General features: G+C 32.7%; 1 protein-coding gene across 5 annotated transcripts in view; it reads left to right on the forward strand.

The window, feature by feature from the left end:
• Sdccag8 (SHH signaling and ciliogenesis regulator SDCCAG8) overlaps positions 1–14,975 on the forward strand; it is a 233,922-nt gene that overhangs the window by 21,583 nt on the left and 197,364 nt on the right. For all 5 annotated transcript variants that reach the window (XM_076832046.1, XM_076832047.1, XM_076832048.1 and 2 more), the window contains exons 5-6: positions 1,189–1,323; positions 7,066–7,206. In XM_076832046.1, coding sequence (XP_076688161.1) covers positions 1,189–1,323; positions 7,066–7,206 — 276 coding nt within the window. The remainder of the gene's footprint in view (positions 1–1,188; positions 1,324–7,065; positions 7,207–14,975) is intronic.

The raw sequence follows: 14,975 nt of genomic DNA on the forward strand, positions 1-14,975 counted from the left end.
GGGAGGGAGGGAGAGAGGGAGGGGATCTTAGCATAGTAATCTTACTTGTTTAAAAAGTCTGTCCTGATAATTTCAGCATCTCTGCCATGTCTGAGATTGGATGCTTATTCATTCTCTTCAAACTATGTTTTAAGTCCCTTAGTACGCCTTGAAATTTTTAATTGAATGTTGGACATGATGTACTAGGTAATAGGAACTGTATTAACTAGAACTTTAATGTGAATTTTCATATTTATATGTCCAGAAGTTAGGCTGTTTTGACTGTTTGCTTTTGCCATACATTTCAGAGGTTAAGATTTCTTCCAGTATCCTGGTTTTTGTCTCCTTTGTGGTCTTTGGGTTTCCTTAGAAAATTCCTCTTAAAATACAGTTCTTTCAGCTGAATCCCTCTGCTATAGTCTTATAAGATTAGGATGTTCAAAGATGGGATTGATGTCTTGTAAATTCATTGCATGTAAGAATGAAAATTAGAACTCTAAAAATGTTTTTTAATTACAACTTTGCTTTTTCTAAATAAAATAATTGGAAGGAATTTGCATATGTTATATACTAGTTTTTATTATACTAGTAATGAATCTTATTAGGATAAGTATTACCTCATTGATATATTAATAATTTGGCATATTTTTTTCAGGTACCACTCAAGAGCTATTCTATTGTCATTTATTTACAATGCCTTATATTACACCCTGCAGGGTCAGAGGAACCCACCATACTGCTTTACTCATAATTCACTGCTATATGGCTACCAGTTCATAGATAATCATTGCCTCTTTCTATCCCTTTATCTCCAAGTTTTCTCCTTTTTAGTCCACACAAGTTATTGACATTTTATTATTAATAATATCATACCTTATTTTCAGCAGTGTATGTCATTCTTTAAAAACTCTTTGATAACTATTTTAATTAAGGCCTTTCTGTAAGCCTTGAATCCTTGTGATGAAAAAAAAAAATGTCAGAAACTACAGGTTTGTGATATGGCCATCAACATGCCTTCAACTATACATTCCTAACATTCTCTCTGTTAGCTAATGTTTGGGTTACCTTTATTGTCTAAATATAATTGTAGTGTTTCAGGAAATTAACAGAACATAAACCTTCTATATTTTATATCATTCTGGATCCTTTAGTGATCAGTAAATAAAAGCATTGTTTAAAAAGCTCATTCTTTTTGGTTTCTGTTTATAGGAGGAACTCTCTGGAATGAAAAATAAGGTACAAGTAGTTGAGCTTGAAAATGAAAGACTCCAGCAAGAAAGACTCCAGCTGAAATCTCAAAGACAAGAGGAGACAATGAGGGAACAAACACTTCTGGATGCATCTGTGAGAATTTTTTAAAAATCATAAATTCTAGTTTAGTTTGAATGTTCCTTTCTACCTTCTACCTTAGCCTTCTGAACTGCTTAGAATCTTTCCTTGAAGTTTGGCCAAAACACTATACTGGTATTTGCTTGATGTCTCAAAAATTATAATTTACTAAAATGAAAGGTAACCTCAAATGAAGTAATGTAGCAATGCCTAATATTTACTCCAGTTCTTCTATAAGCATACTAATTATTATTTTTCCATAAGGAAAGACTGGATCTGAAAGTAGGAAGTATGTTATATAGGAAGACTTTGGTAATTCTGGAAACTATTCAGAATCTAACCTTAGATCTTTGATGGATTACTGTGAATTTTTCTTGAGCTCTAAAATCTAAGAAGTCTAATTAACAATATGATATTATTAATTAAGGGCCCATGAATCAAAATTAGTCTTTCAGTCATCCCTTAGGAACCATGTATTTAGCAAGTCATTTTACAGGGCTTTGCCTGACTTAACTTCCTGTATAATTCCTTTATTGATAATTTGAGAAGATTCACCTTTATCAATTAAGAATGCAGATTCCTGGGCTCTATCCTCTGAGATTCTGATAGTTGGTCCTGTTGGGTTCTAGGAATATGAATTTTTATCAAGACCTAAGTGATTCTAATATCAATGGCCCACAGTTTAAAGATTAATAGATCACATGATTTCTTATAGTTCTATGACAAAACTCTTGTGATGATACTTAAATAGTGTTTAAAATTAATATCTTCTTATAACTTGGAGGTACTGTTGCACTAAAAATGTTTTTCACTGTTGTTTTAGGACATAGTCAATGATTGTTCTGTTTTTTGAGGCAATTTCAACTGTCCATGGGGAAGTTTTAATACTTGCCTATTTCAGCTTTGATGGTTTTAACTTAGTCATCATTTGTAAATCAGTTCTGTTAAGAGAAAAAAATGAGAGTCTAGTGTTTTACCTATGTATTCTTTTGTTTTTGAAATTTTACTTTGTTTTTTGGTATTTCATTTCTAATCTTTTAAAAGATATGTTAGAATTTGCTATGGCAAAATATCTGATTATTAATTCTGAAAAGTGTAGTAAGCTGATTAGTATTTCACTTAGTATTATTACTAATACTAAAGAGTCAGTTAGTATTAGTAAGTTTGATACATTTAAGTTTGTGATCAGTTATTTTTCCCTCACTACTTAACTTTTCTGAAGATTTACATAATTGCTAATATTAGTGTTCAAAAACTCCATCTTATATTTTAATGTCAATTTGAAGAAGTTATCACCACACAAAAAGAACTTAGAAGTAGCTCATCTAAAAAATGAATATGTTCTTTTGCTTTCTTTCTAAATATATAGTCACTTAGCATGCAAGGAGTCAATTATTCATAGTCTTCAATATTTCTATAATGACAAATAAAGGGAAGTGTACTGAAAAAGGAAACTAGGCAGACCAGTGAATCAGAAGGCAAGAGAAGTAAGTAATGCAAAAGAGGAAGGAAGTGATTGTGAAAGAACACATGCCTTGCAGTGCAAGCAAAACTGGAGTCATAATCATAGAACTGACAAGGTTATAGAGGGGTTTTGTCATCTTCTTGAAATATTCTCACAAGCTAATATGTAATGCAAATATTGAGATGATTGTTATAGATATATGTAGTGATTTTGACATCTATTTTAATACTATACTTGTTTTGTTTTTTGAGTGCTGGAGATGAACTCAGGAGCATTCAACCATTGAGCCACATCCCCAGCCCTATTTTGTATTTTATTTAGAAACAGGGTCTCACTGAGTTGCTCAGCACCTTGTTTTTGCTGAGGCTGGCTTTGAACTCTGGATCTTCTGCCTCAGCCTCCCAAGCCGCTAGGATTACAGGCATGTACCACCATGCCCAGCTGTGTTATTTATTGTTATAAAATTGTTGCTCTGCTTTTCACTTGTGTGGATGAACTGAGACATTTCAGTAATGCATGCATGGTATTGCCCTGGGAGTTTTAATATGAATAACACTTTTTAGAATTGCTCAAATGTAAACAGATCAAAAAATATTATCTTCTTTGGCAGTAGGGAAACTTTATTAATGAGTCAATTAAAATGTTGATGCTAGGTTTTGCCAACACAATTGGCTGATTTGAGTATTGATTTTCAGTGTTTAATAATGTCTTCTTTTGAAAAATAATTGAAACAGTTACGTAGTAATAACTAACATCTAGTGATCACTACCTTGTTATAATGTGCTAGGCATTGTATCAAACACTATATATATGATTTTAGTTTCACAATAGTCACACAAGGCAGGTGTTATTTGTGTTATTTCATTTTCAGAGCATAAGATTAAAGTATACAGTGGTTAAGGAACTGGTCTAATACACAGAGTTATGAAATAGCAAAGCAAGAACTTAAACCCATGACTTTCTGACTTCTAAAATTCATTTACTTAATCCCAAATTATGCTGATTTTCTGCATAATTTAGAAAGAGCTTGTCAATTTTGAACCAAACCATTTTTGTTTGTAGAGAATAAAGTTTCTCCTTTTCAGAGTCTCTCACTTTTTATCTCTAGAATTGAGTGACAGTCAACAAGACTTTTAGCTTTTGGCCTAGTTTATGACCTAGATATTGAAGAAGCAAGCAGATGATTTTTAAAATAATACTAAGCTATTTAAAGTGTACTTTATTTCTACTTTCATTTTCCATCATTTTTTACTCTCATAAAATTTCTTTTCCTGGAAAGCTTTGTCTAGAATTCAAAAATTATAATATTAAAATGTCATTTATTAGAAATTTTGGCATGTATACTCAAAGATCTAGCAGTTTTTTTAATGGAAAATTTCTGAGACATTTCTTCAAAGGTTTGTTCTCATCCCCTCTCATACCAACACTCCCCTCTAATAAGAAATAAAGGGTTTTTAATAATGGTTAAGGATTTAATATATGGAGATGATTTTAATCTTGATTAAATACCATTCAAGTTTTTAAAAGCTATCTCTGGAAGAACCAAGTGTCCATTAGACGAACACTTATTTCCAAAGAATGATGGTATTTTATACAATGAGCCAGCAATCTATGGTCCACATGCTTCCTCCGATTTCTCCGGGAATTCTCCGTAGGAAATAAGTACCTCCCTCCTTCCTTCCTTCCTTCATTGATCTCAAAGCCAACATTGAATGCAGTCAAATCTTCAGAGAGTTGAGCCTACCTACAGAATTGAGTATAAGCTCATTAGCATAGCATGCTATACTATGCACAAGACCCTCGTTTGATTTTCTAGCTTCATCCTCTGTCACATCACCTTTTATTTTTACCTATGATTTGTATTTTTACCTGTGAATTTCCTATGAACTCCTCTGCAGGCACAAAACCTTTAAATTAATGTTGTCCCTTAATATCCTTTCTCGGTTCTGGCATAGTCCCCCAGCCACACCTCTAGCTTAGTAGTCACCTTATTAAATTGAAATTATCTGATTGGTGTTTGTCTCCCTCATTAGATTATAAATTCCTTGGAGCTAAAATTTAATCGTGCTCATTTTTGTCTTCCAAGCCCTTTGTACAGTGTCTGAATATAGTAGGTGCTATGCAAATGTTTGCACTAAAATGATCTTCCAGAGGATATGGAATAGAATCTTAGAATGCTACTCTGTAAGAATGCTGGTTACCACATTCTAGCATGATATGGCATTACAATATACGAGTACTAGCCCTTAGCAAGAATTCAATAATTATTTGTTGAACTAAACTAAGTATTTTAGTCCTTGTTGCACACATAACATTTCTCAGATCTTTGTGTTGCTTATTTCATTAAATGTTAGGGGCAGAGGTTACACACTGATGATGGTATGCTGAATACAACCCACAAATATGTTTCATTGGTTTGGTAAACATTGAGTTAATATTTAACAATGTTTCAAATGAAGAACCAGAATCTGGCTAATCTTTTAAAAGAAAATCTGATGATTTTCTGGTAATATGAATTTTTATTCCCATATGGTAAAGATTGACTGGGACTTAGGAGTGGCTGTGTCCTTTGCATAGGACACAATTCTATGATTTGTCATCATCCCTACCACTCCTTTTTGAATCCCTGACATGCAAGCTGCGTATCACTTCTGTTTATAACAACATGTGCATTCTTTTTCTTTTGAGGATTTTATTTATTTATTTATTTATTTTGTAAATGGATAAGAATATAATGGCTTGGGATACTAAATGAAAAGAAAAACTATTCCTGTTTTTCTCCTTGTAACATTTCTGACCCCAAATATTTGGGATTTTTTTCCCTCTATACCAGGTCATTCTCCATTTCTCTGTGGCTACCAACTGGGTGTCCAATGCCTCAATTAAATTCTGACACTAGCTACCCACAGTTGGTATCAGACCCAATCACAAGTGGTGGATCTCCAGATTATCCATAATTTTCTTTGACTTGGTTACAAACTGAGGGTTCCCACAATCTCTTCCTTATGTTTGATATTTGTTATAACAGCTTAAAAATCTTAATGAAACACTTTATTTGTTATTATTAGTTTATTATATAGGATATTAAAAAGGTTCAAATGAATAACCAAATGAAGAGGTATGCAAGGCAAGGTCCAGAATGAGTCCAAGTGCAGAAACTTCTGTCCCTATGGAGCTGGATGTGCCACCCTCTTGGCACATGTATATATTAATCAACCTAGAAATTCTCTGAACCCCATCATGTAGGATTTTATGGAGGCTTCAGTACATAGGCATGATTGATCATATCACTGGCCATTGTTGATTAAATCAATCTCAAGCCTCTCTGTCCTCAGAGATCTGGGGTGGGGCTAAAAGTTCCAGTTCTCTAATCCTGCCTTGGTCTTTCAGGAGATCAGCTCCATCTTAAAGCTATCTAGAGACCCCAGCCACCAATCATTTAATTAGCATAAAAATACTTTTATCATTCTGGGGATACTAAAGGTCTTACATATTCTTATGGCAGGAACCGGAACCTGAAACCAAATATTATATCAAAAGATGCTCCTGGCATTCTATCACTCAGAAAGTTATGAGAATTTTCAGAATTCTGTGTCAAGAAACAAAGGCAGAAACCAAATAATATATTTCTAACTATGCCACAAGCAAGGACTCTGGACCTAGACCGCCAAGGTTTAGATCCTGGTTTTGCCCCTTATTAGCTGTTTTCTAACACTGTGATCATTAACAAGTCATATTAAACTCATAAAATTGTGTCTGACACATAGTTAACACCACATATGTTTGCAATGATTACTGTTATTAGCCATGCATCTGTGAAATATGGAAAATTAAAAAACCCAGGTAGGTTTATGTGTTTCAAGAATATATGTTTTCAGATGAGTGAGAGATAATTCCATTTGCTAAATATACTGACATTTAGGCCTCTTTGCTCACATTTGGATTATTGCCCATACTTATAGGATTTTAACTTTGTAACACCTTTTGTGGAATATGACTCTAATAGCTTGAAAAAGTAAGACAATTCTTGACTTTAAAAAAACATGTTTTTCCTCCTTTCATTGTGAATATGAATCAACATTTATAAAGTATTCAAGCTGGGGCTGGAGATGTGGCTCAAGCAGTATCGAGCTTGCCTGGCATGAGTGCGGCCCGGGTTCGATCCTCAGCACCACATACAAAAACAAAGATGTTGTGTCCGCTAGGAACTAAAAAATAAATTAAAAAAAAAAAGTATTCATGCTTATTTAAAATTGAATACCAACTGCAATTATTGACCCATTTTATTTCAGGGAAACATGCAGAATTCTTGGGTTACAATAGGTGATGATTCCAGGGTAAATGAAGCTGCCAAGAAACCATTTTTCCATGATGATGCAGATATTGGCAAAGCTACAACTATTGGAGAGGCTGAAAAATGGAAGCTAGAACTAGTGAGTATTTGGATACTTTTCTCTTACATATCTGCTTTTGTTTTTCCCTTTTGTACTTTTGAAAATTCTAGTATAATATACATAATATAAAATTTGTCATTTAATACATTCACAATATTGTACAACCATCAATACCATCCATTTCCAGAACTTTTTCATTATCCTAAACAAAAACTCTACACCCATAAAGTCTCATTTTCACTTCCTCCCTGTAATCTTTCTGTCTTTATGAATTTGCCTATTCTATGTATCTCACATTTATGAAATCAAACAACATTTATTTTTTGTGTCTGGCTTATTTCATTTAGCATAATTTTTTCAAGGTTTGTTCATGTAACATGTATCACAATTTCACTTCTTTTTAGGTTTGCCTATTTCATTATATGGGTGTATCATACTTTGTTTTGCTTCCACCTTTTGGCTATTGTGAATAATTTTATTATAAACAGTGGTGTATAAACATCTTTTTGAGTCCCTACTTCTAATTATTTTAAGTATATACCTAGAATGGACTTGTTGGATCATATGAATAATTCTTTTTTTTTAAATTCTGTATTTTAGACTTGATAATTTGATATTGTCCTGTCTTTGAATTAAACAATTTTTTGTTTTTCCTGCTCACATCTGTTCTTGAACCCCTCAAATGAATTTTTCAAGTCAGTTATTATACTTTTTCAGCTCAAGAATTTCTGTGTGATTCCTTATTATAATTTGTTTTCCTGATTGCCTTTAGTTCTTTGTCCAAGTTTTTCTCTTATGTCTTTGAGTGTATTTAAGACATTTTAGCCTTCACCCGGCAAGTCTGGAATCTGTGGTTTCTTAAGAATAATTATGTCAGTTTATCTTGTTCATAACCTTGTGTTCCCTTCCAACTATCCATCACCCTACATCTTTGCTCTCCTTCGCAACCAAATTTTTCCTAACAGTCGTAGGTATTCATGTCTCCATTTCTTATTTTCTGTTCTTGTTTTGTCATGCTTCAATTGAACTTCAGTTCCTGATTGTCCATTCGGTCTGGTCTTTTGTTTTGTTTTTTTCCATTTCTGGGGATTGAACACAAAGGTACTTACAACTGAGCTTCATCCCCAGTCCTTTGTATTTTTTGAGACTGGATCTAACTAAGGCTAGCCTTGAACTTGAGACCTTCTTCCTCAGCCTCCTGAATTGCTGAGATTCCAGGTGTGCCCCACCATGCCTAACTCAGCCTGCTCCACCATGTAACAGTTTTCTATAATATGTGCATTAGTTGATAAGGCCCTCCTATTCATATTGACAGAATTCAATAAAGTACACAAGACAAAGATTAGATTTATCTCTAAAAGAACAGCCATGTGTTTTTTTCTCTAGACCAAGATGTATAACATTATCATGTTCCATGGTCTTTGTATCCCTTCTCAATCACTATTCATTCATTTCCTTAAATCTAATAACTATCCTGATTTTTATGAAAATTTTGCAAGTATGTGTCCTAAACATTCTTTTTCAAAACTATAAGTGGAATTATGTAATAGTATGTATTTTTGTGTGTCTAGGTTCTTTTATTCACTATTTGTTAGATTCATCTATGTTGTTGCATATGGCAGAGGTTCATGCATTTTCATTGATGGGTCTACTGTATAAATATACCATAGCTAATTTATTTATCCACTGTTAATGAATTTATGTTGTGTCAAGTTTGGAGCCAACATAAACAGGTAGACAACTTTCCAAGGTAGTTTTTATCAGTTTACACTCCTACCAGAGCATATAATTGGTACTATTGCCCTATGTCCTTACCAACATGTGGTATTCTCAATTTTTGTAATGGACTTGTAGTACTATCTTACGATTTAATTTGCATTTCCCTGATTCCAGATGTGTTTGAATATCTTTTCATATGTTTGTTGAGCATTTGATGTCCTCTTTTGTGAGTGCCTGTTCAAATACTCTGCTCATTTTTATTTAGGTATCTGACATGTTGATTTTGGGGAGTTTTTTATATATTGTCCAATAAATACACACACATATATTTATATTTATATTGTAAATATATATTTCCACTCCGTGGCTTGTCTTATAATTCTCTTGATAGTTTATTTTCTTCCTTGTTTTGATGACTAGAATTTTAGTTTTAATTCCTTAACTGTGTAGCATTTTTGTGTCCTGATTAAACTCTTTTCCTACCTCAAAGTTATGACAATGTTCTCTTAAATTATCTTTCAGAAACCATAGTTTTGTTTTTTATATTTAAATTTGCAGTCTACCTAGAATCAACTTTTGTAGATGATGTGAAGTATAAGGGTCATCTTTTGTTCTTTTTCCTACATTTATATATATGTATATACTTATATATTTATATACATATATGTATGTGTGTGTATATATATATATATATATATATATATATATATATCCAAGTGCCATTTGTTGGAAAGATAACCTCTGCCTTTGTCATAAATTAGTTGTAGGTCTGTTTCTGAATCTGTTTTCTTTAATTGTACTTATACATTACCTCTTGATTATTCTACTAGACCATGACTTTCAGAACATCATACTTTCCTTCAGAATGTCTTGACTCTTTTTGGTCTTCTGCATTTCCAAATACATTTTGAAATTACTAAATTGTGAAATGTCATTATGAGATTTTGATTTTAAATTCCATTTAAATTATAGATTATTCAAGAATTAAGATCTTTTTGGTATTGTATCATTTAATCCATGTAAACTGCATATCATACTTTATGTAGATCATCCTTTTATCAACAATCTTTTGTAGTTTTCTGAGTAAAAATAATAAATAAGTACTGTTTGTCTTGTCTTTTGTTTGGGAGGCGGGGACTGGATTAAACCCAGGATTGCTTTACCACCAAGCTACGGGATATCCCCAGTCATTTTTATTTTTTAAATTTCTTTTTTAGTTGTAGATAGATACAATATATTTTATTTATTTTTTTATTTGTTCATTTATTTATTTATCTTTATGTGGTACAGAAGATTGAACCTAGTGCTTCACACATGTTAGATAAGCACTCTACCACTGAGCTACAACACCAGCTCTCATTTTTAAGACAGGGTTTACTACATTGCTAAGAGTCTTGCTATGTTGCTGAGTCTGTCCTTCAACTTTCAGTCCTTCCAAAGCCTCCTGAGTCACTGGGACTACAGGCATGCACCACCATGCCCAATTTTTTGTATATCCTCATTAGAATTATTCTTAGCTTGTTATTTTTAATAGTATCATGAATAATATGCTTTTGAATTTTCATTTTCTTACTCATTACTGGTATAGAGAACAGCATATGATGTCTGTGTTTTGACTAAGCCCCACTTCGTTTAGAATACACATAGTTGAGTTTTGCTTTTTTATTTATCCTGAAATATTTGCATTTTAAATTGGGGAACCACATGATTGACAATTAATGTGATTACTTATACATTTTAAATAAATTTAATCAGCTTTTTATTTGACTTCTTTTTATTCTTCTATTGTTTTCCCTTCTTTTGAGTTAATTCTTTGTAGGAGTCCCCTTTATCTTTTTTAGTTGATCTGATAATCTTTAGTACCAGCATTCACTTGGTTGCTGAATTCAAAAAACCTGAGATTATTTTAAGTGTCTCGTTCCCTCTCATGTCTATTATATTTAAATCTTAAATAATTCATAAAAATTCTTTATTTTTTTTTCTATTTTTTGGTTATTCTAATTAGTTATATATGACAGTTGAATGCATTTTGACATATCATACATAAATGGAGTATAATTTCTCATTCTTCTGATTGTACATGTTGTAGAATCACACCTGTCATATAATCATATATGCACATAAGGTAATAATGTCTGATTCATTCTACTATCCTTCTTATTTCATATGGCTCCCTTCCCTTCATTCCCCTCTGTCTAATCCAAACTATCTCTATTTTTCCCTAGCCCCCTACCTAATATGAATTAACAACCACATATCAGGGAAAATATTCACCCTTTGGTTTTGTGGGATTGGCTTATTTTGCTTAGCATGATATTTTCCAATTCCACTTACCTACAAATCCATAATTTCATTCTTCTTTAAGGCTGAGTAATATTCCATTTCTTATATATATATTCATATTTTCTTTATCCATTCATATGTTAAGGGTATCTTGGTTGGTTCCACAGCTTAGCTATTGTGAATTGAGCTGCTATAAACATTGATGTGGCTGTATTGCTGTAGTATGCTGATTTTAAGTCCTTTGAGTATAAACCGAGGAGTGGGATAGCTGGGTCAAATGGTGGTTCATTTCCAAGTTCCTGAGGAATCTCCATACTGCTTTTCATAATGGTTGCACCAGCAATGTATGAGTGTTCCTTTTTCTTCACATCCTTTCCAACATTTATTGTGGCTTGTATTCTTGATAATTGCCCTTCTGACTGAGATGAAAGAGTAATTTTGATTTGAGATTCTCTAATTGCTAGAGATGTTGAATATTTTTTATATATTTGTTGATGGATTTTATTTCTTCTTCTACAAAATATCTGTTCAGTTCCTTAGCCCATTTATTGATTGGGTTATTTGGGTTTTTTGTTGCTGTTGTTGTTGTTAAGTTTTTTTGCATTCTTTATATACCCTGGAGATTAATGCTCTATCTGAGGTATGTGTGGTAAAGATTTTCTCCCATTCTGTAGATCTCTCTTCATATTGTTGATTGTTTCCTTTGCTGAAAAGAAGTTTTGTTGTTTTTTTGTTTTTTTAGTTTTGAAGCCATCACATTTATTGATTCTGGAATTTACTTCTTGCACTTTAGGAATCTTGTTAAGGAAGTCAGTTCCTAAGCCAACATGGTGAAGATTTGGGCCTACTTTTTCTTCTATTAAGCACAGGGTCTTTGTTCTATGTGTAAGTTTTAATCCATTTTGATTTGGGTCTTGCGTAGGTGAAAAATAGGGGTTTAATTTCATTTTGTTACATATGGATTTCCAGATTTCCCAGCACCATTTGTTGAAGAGGCTATTTTTTTTTCAATGAATGTTTTTTTGTGCCTTTGTCTTGTATGAGATAACAGTATTTATGTGGGCTTGTCTCTGTGTCTTGTATTCTGTACCATTGGTCTAGGTGTCTGTTTTGGTGACAATACCATGCCATTTTTGTTACTAGGGCTCTGTAGTATAGTTTAAGGTCTTGGATTTTGATGCCTCCTGCTTCACTTTTCTTGCTAAAGATTGCTTTGGCTATTATGTTTCTCTTATTTTTCCAAATGATTTTCATGATTGCCTTTTCTGTTTCTGTGAAGATTGTCATTGGCATTTTAACAGGAATTGCATTAAATCTTTATAACACTTTTGGTAGTATGGCCATTTTGACAATATTTATTTTGCCTATCCAACAGCATGGGAGATATTTCCTTCTTCTAAGGGTGTCTTCAATTTCTTTCCTTAGTGTTCTGTAGTTTTCATTGTAGAGTTCTTTCATTTCTTTTGTTAGATTGATTTCTAAGAGTTTTTTTTTATGCTATTGTGGGTAGCATCACTACTTTCTCTTTCAGTGGATTCATCACTGATACATAGGAACATATTTGACTTATGGGTGTTGATTTTATATCCTGATATTTTGCTGAATTCATTTATTAATTCTAGAAGTTTTTTGGTGGAATTTTTTGGATCTCAATAAATCTTGTTGGCAAACAGTGATAGTTTGAGTTCTTCTTTTTCTATTCATAACCCTTTAATTTCTTTCTTCTGTCCAAGTGCTCTGGCTAGAGTTTCTTGGAGTATGTAGAATAAAAGTGGTGATAGAATTGGGTACAGTGGCACATGTCTATAATTTCAGTGGCTCTGGAGGCTTAGGCAAGAAGATCACATGTTCCAACCCAGCCTCAGCAACGGTTTCTTTTTAATTGCTCTGGCTAAAGTTTCTAGTACTGTGTTGAATAGAAGTGGTGATAGTGGACATCCTTATCTTGTTCCAGTTTTTTGAGGAAATGCTTTCAGTTTTCCCTCATTGAGAATGATGTTGGCCTTGGGTTTAGCATAGAAAACTTTTACAATGTTGAGGTATGTTCCTACTATCCCCAGTTTTTCTACTGTTTTAAATATGAACTGGTGCTGTATTTTGTCAAATGCTTTTTTATTATTATTTATATATGACAGCAGAATGCATTACAATTCTTATTACATAAATATAGCTTTTTCTGCATCTATTGAGATGATCATATTATTCTTGTCTTTAAGTCTATTGATATGATGAATTATGTTTATTGATTTCCATATGTTGAACCAACCTTGCATCCCGGGGATGAAACCAACTTGATCATGGTGTATTATCATTTAATGTGTGTGTGTGTGTGTGTGTGTGTGTGTGTGTGTGAGAGAGAGAGAGAGAGAGAGAGAGAGAGAGAGAGAGAGAGATTTCCCAGAATTTTATTGAGAATTTTGCATCTATGTTCATCAGGGTTATTGGTCTGAAGTTTTCTTTCCTTGATGTGTCTTTGTCTGGTTTTGGTATCAAGGTAATACTAGCCTCATAGAATGAGTTTGGAAGGGTTCCCTACTCTTATATTTCATGGAATAATTTGAGGACTATTGGTGTTGATTCTTTGAAGGTCTTATAGAACTCAGCTGAGAATCCATCTGGTCCTGGGCTTTTCTTATTGGTAGGGATTTTCGTATTTGATGGCATTTTCTATTTCATTGCTTGAAATTGAACTGTTTAAATTGTGTATGTCTTCCTGATTCAGTTTGGGTGAGTTATATGTCTGTAGAAATTTGTGGATGTCTTCAAGATTTTCTATTTTATTGGAGAAACTTTCAAAATAGTTTCTAATTATCTTCAGTATTTCAGTAGTGTCCACCATGGTATTTCCTTTTTGATCACAAATTTTAGTAATTTGAGTTTTCTCTCTCTTTTTCTTCATTATCGTGGCTAAGGCCATGATAATGGTCCTCATCAATTTTATTTATTCTTTCAAAGAACCAACTTTTTTGTCAATTTTTTGAATTGTTTCTTTGGTTTCAATTTCATTGATTTCAACTCTTATTTTAATTATTCCCTCTCTTCTACTGCTTTTGGTGCTGATTTGTTCCTCTTTTTTAGGGCTTTGAGATGTAATTTTAGGTCATTTATTTATTGACTTTCTATTCTTTTAATGAATGAGTTCAGTGCAGTAAACTTTCCTCTTAGCACTACCTTCATAGTGTCCCCAAGGTTTTGATATGTTGTAGCAATGTTCTCTAAGTATTTTTTTTATTTCATCCTTGATTTCATCCTTATTATCTCTAAGTATTTTTTTACTTCATCCTTGATTTCTTCTGTTATCCATTCATCATTCAATAATGTATTATGTAGTCTCCAGGTGTTGGGGTAGCTTCTATTTTTATTTTATTGTTGATTTCTAATTTCTTTCCATTATGGTCTGATAAAATGCAGGGTTGGTATCTCTGGGTTGTTTTTGTTTCATTTTGTTTTGTTTTTTGCTAAGAGGTCCTTTGTGGTATAAGATATGGTCTGATTTTGAGAAGGATCCAATTGCTGCTGAGAAGAAAGTGTATTCGATCATTGATGGAAGAAATATAATTGAGTCCAAATTATTGATTGTATTGTTTAATTCTGTAGTTTCTTTGTTTAGTTTTTGTTTGGAAGATCTATCCAGTAATGAGAGAGGTGTGTTCAAGTCACCCAGTATTGTGTTGTGGCCTATTTGATTCTTGAAATTGAGAAGGTTGTATTTGATGTATGTCAATGCTCCATTGATGTATGTCGATGTTCCATTGAGCATATGTATTTATGATTCTTAAGTCTTTTTGACTTATGATTCCCTTAAG

The sequence above is a fragment of the Callospermophilus lateralis genome, chromosome 13, assembly GCF_048772815.1.
Source record: "Callospermophilus lateralis isolate mCalLat2 chromosome 13, mCalLat2.hap1, whole genome shotgun sequence".
In the NCBI taxonomy this organism is placed as follows: Eukaryota; Metazoa; Chordata; class Mammalia; order Rodentia; family Sciuridae; genus Callospermophilus; species Callospermophilus lateralis.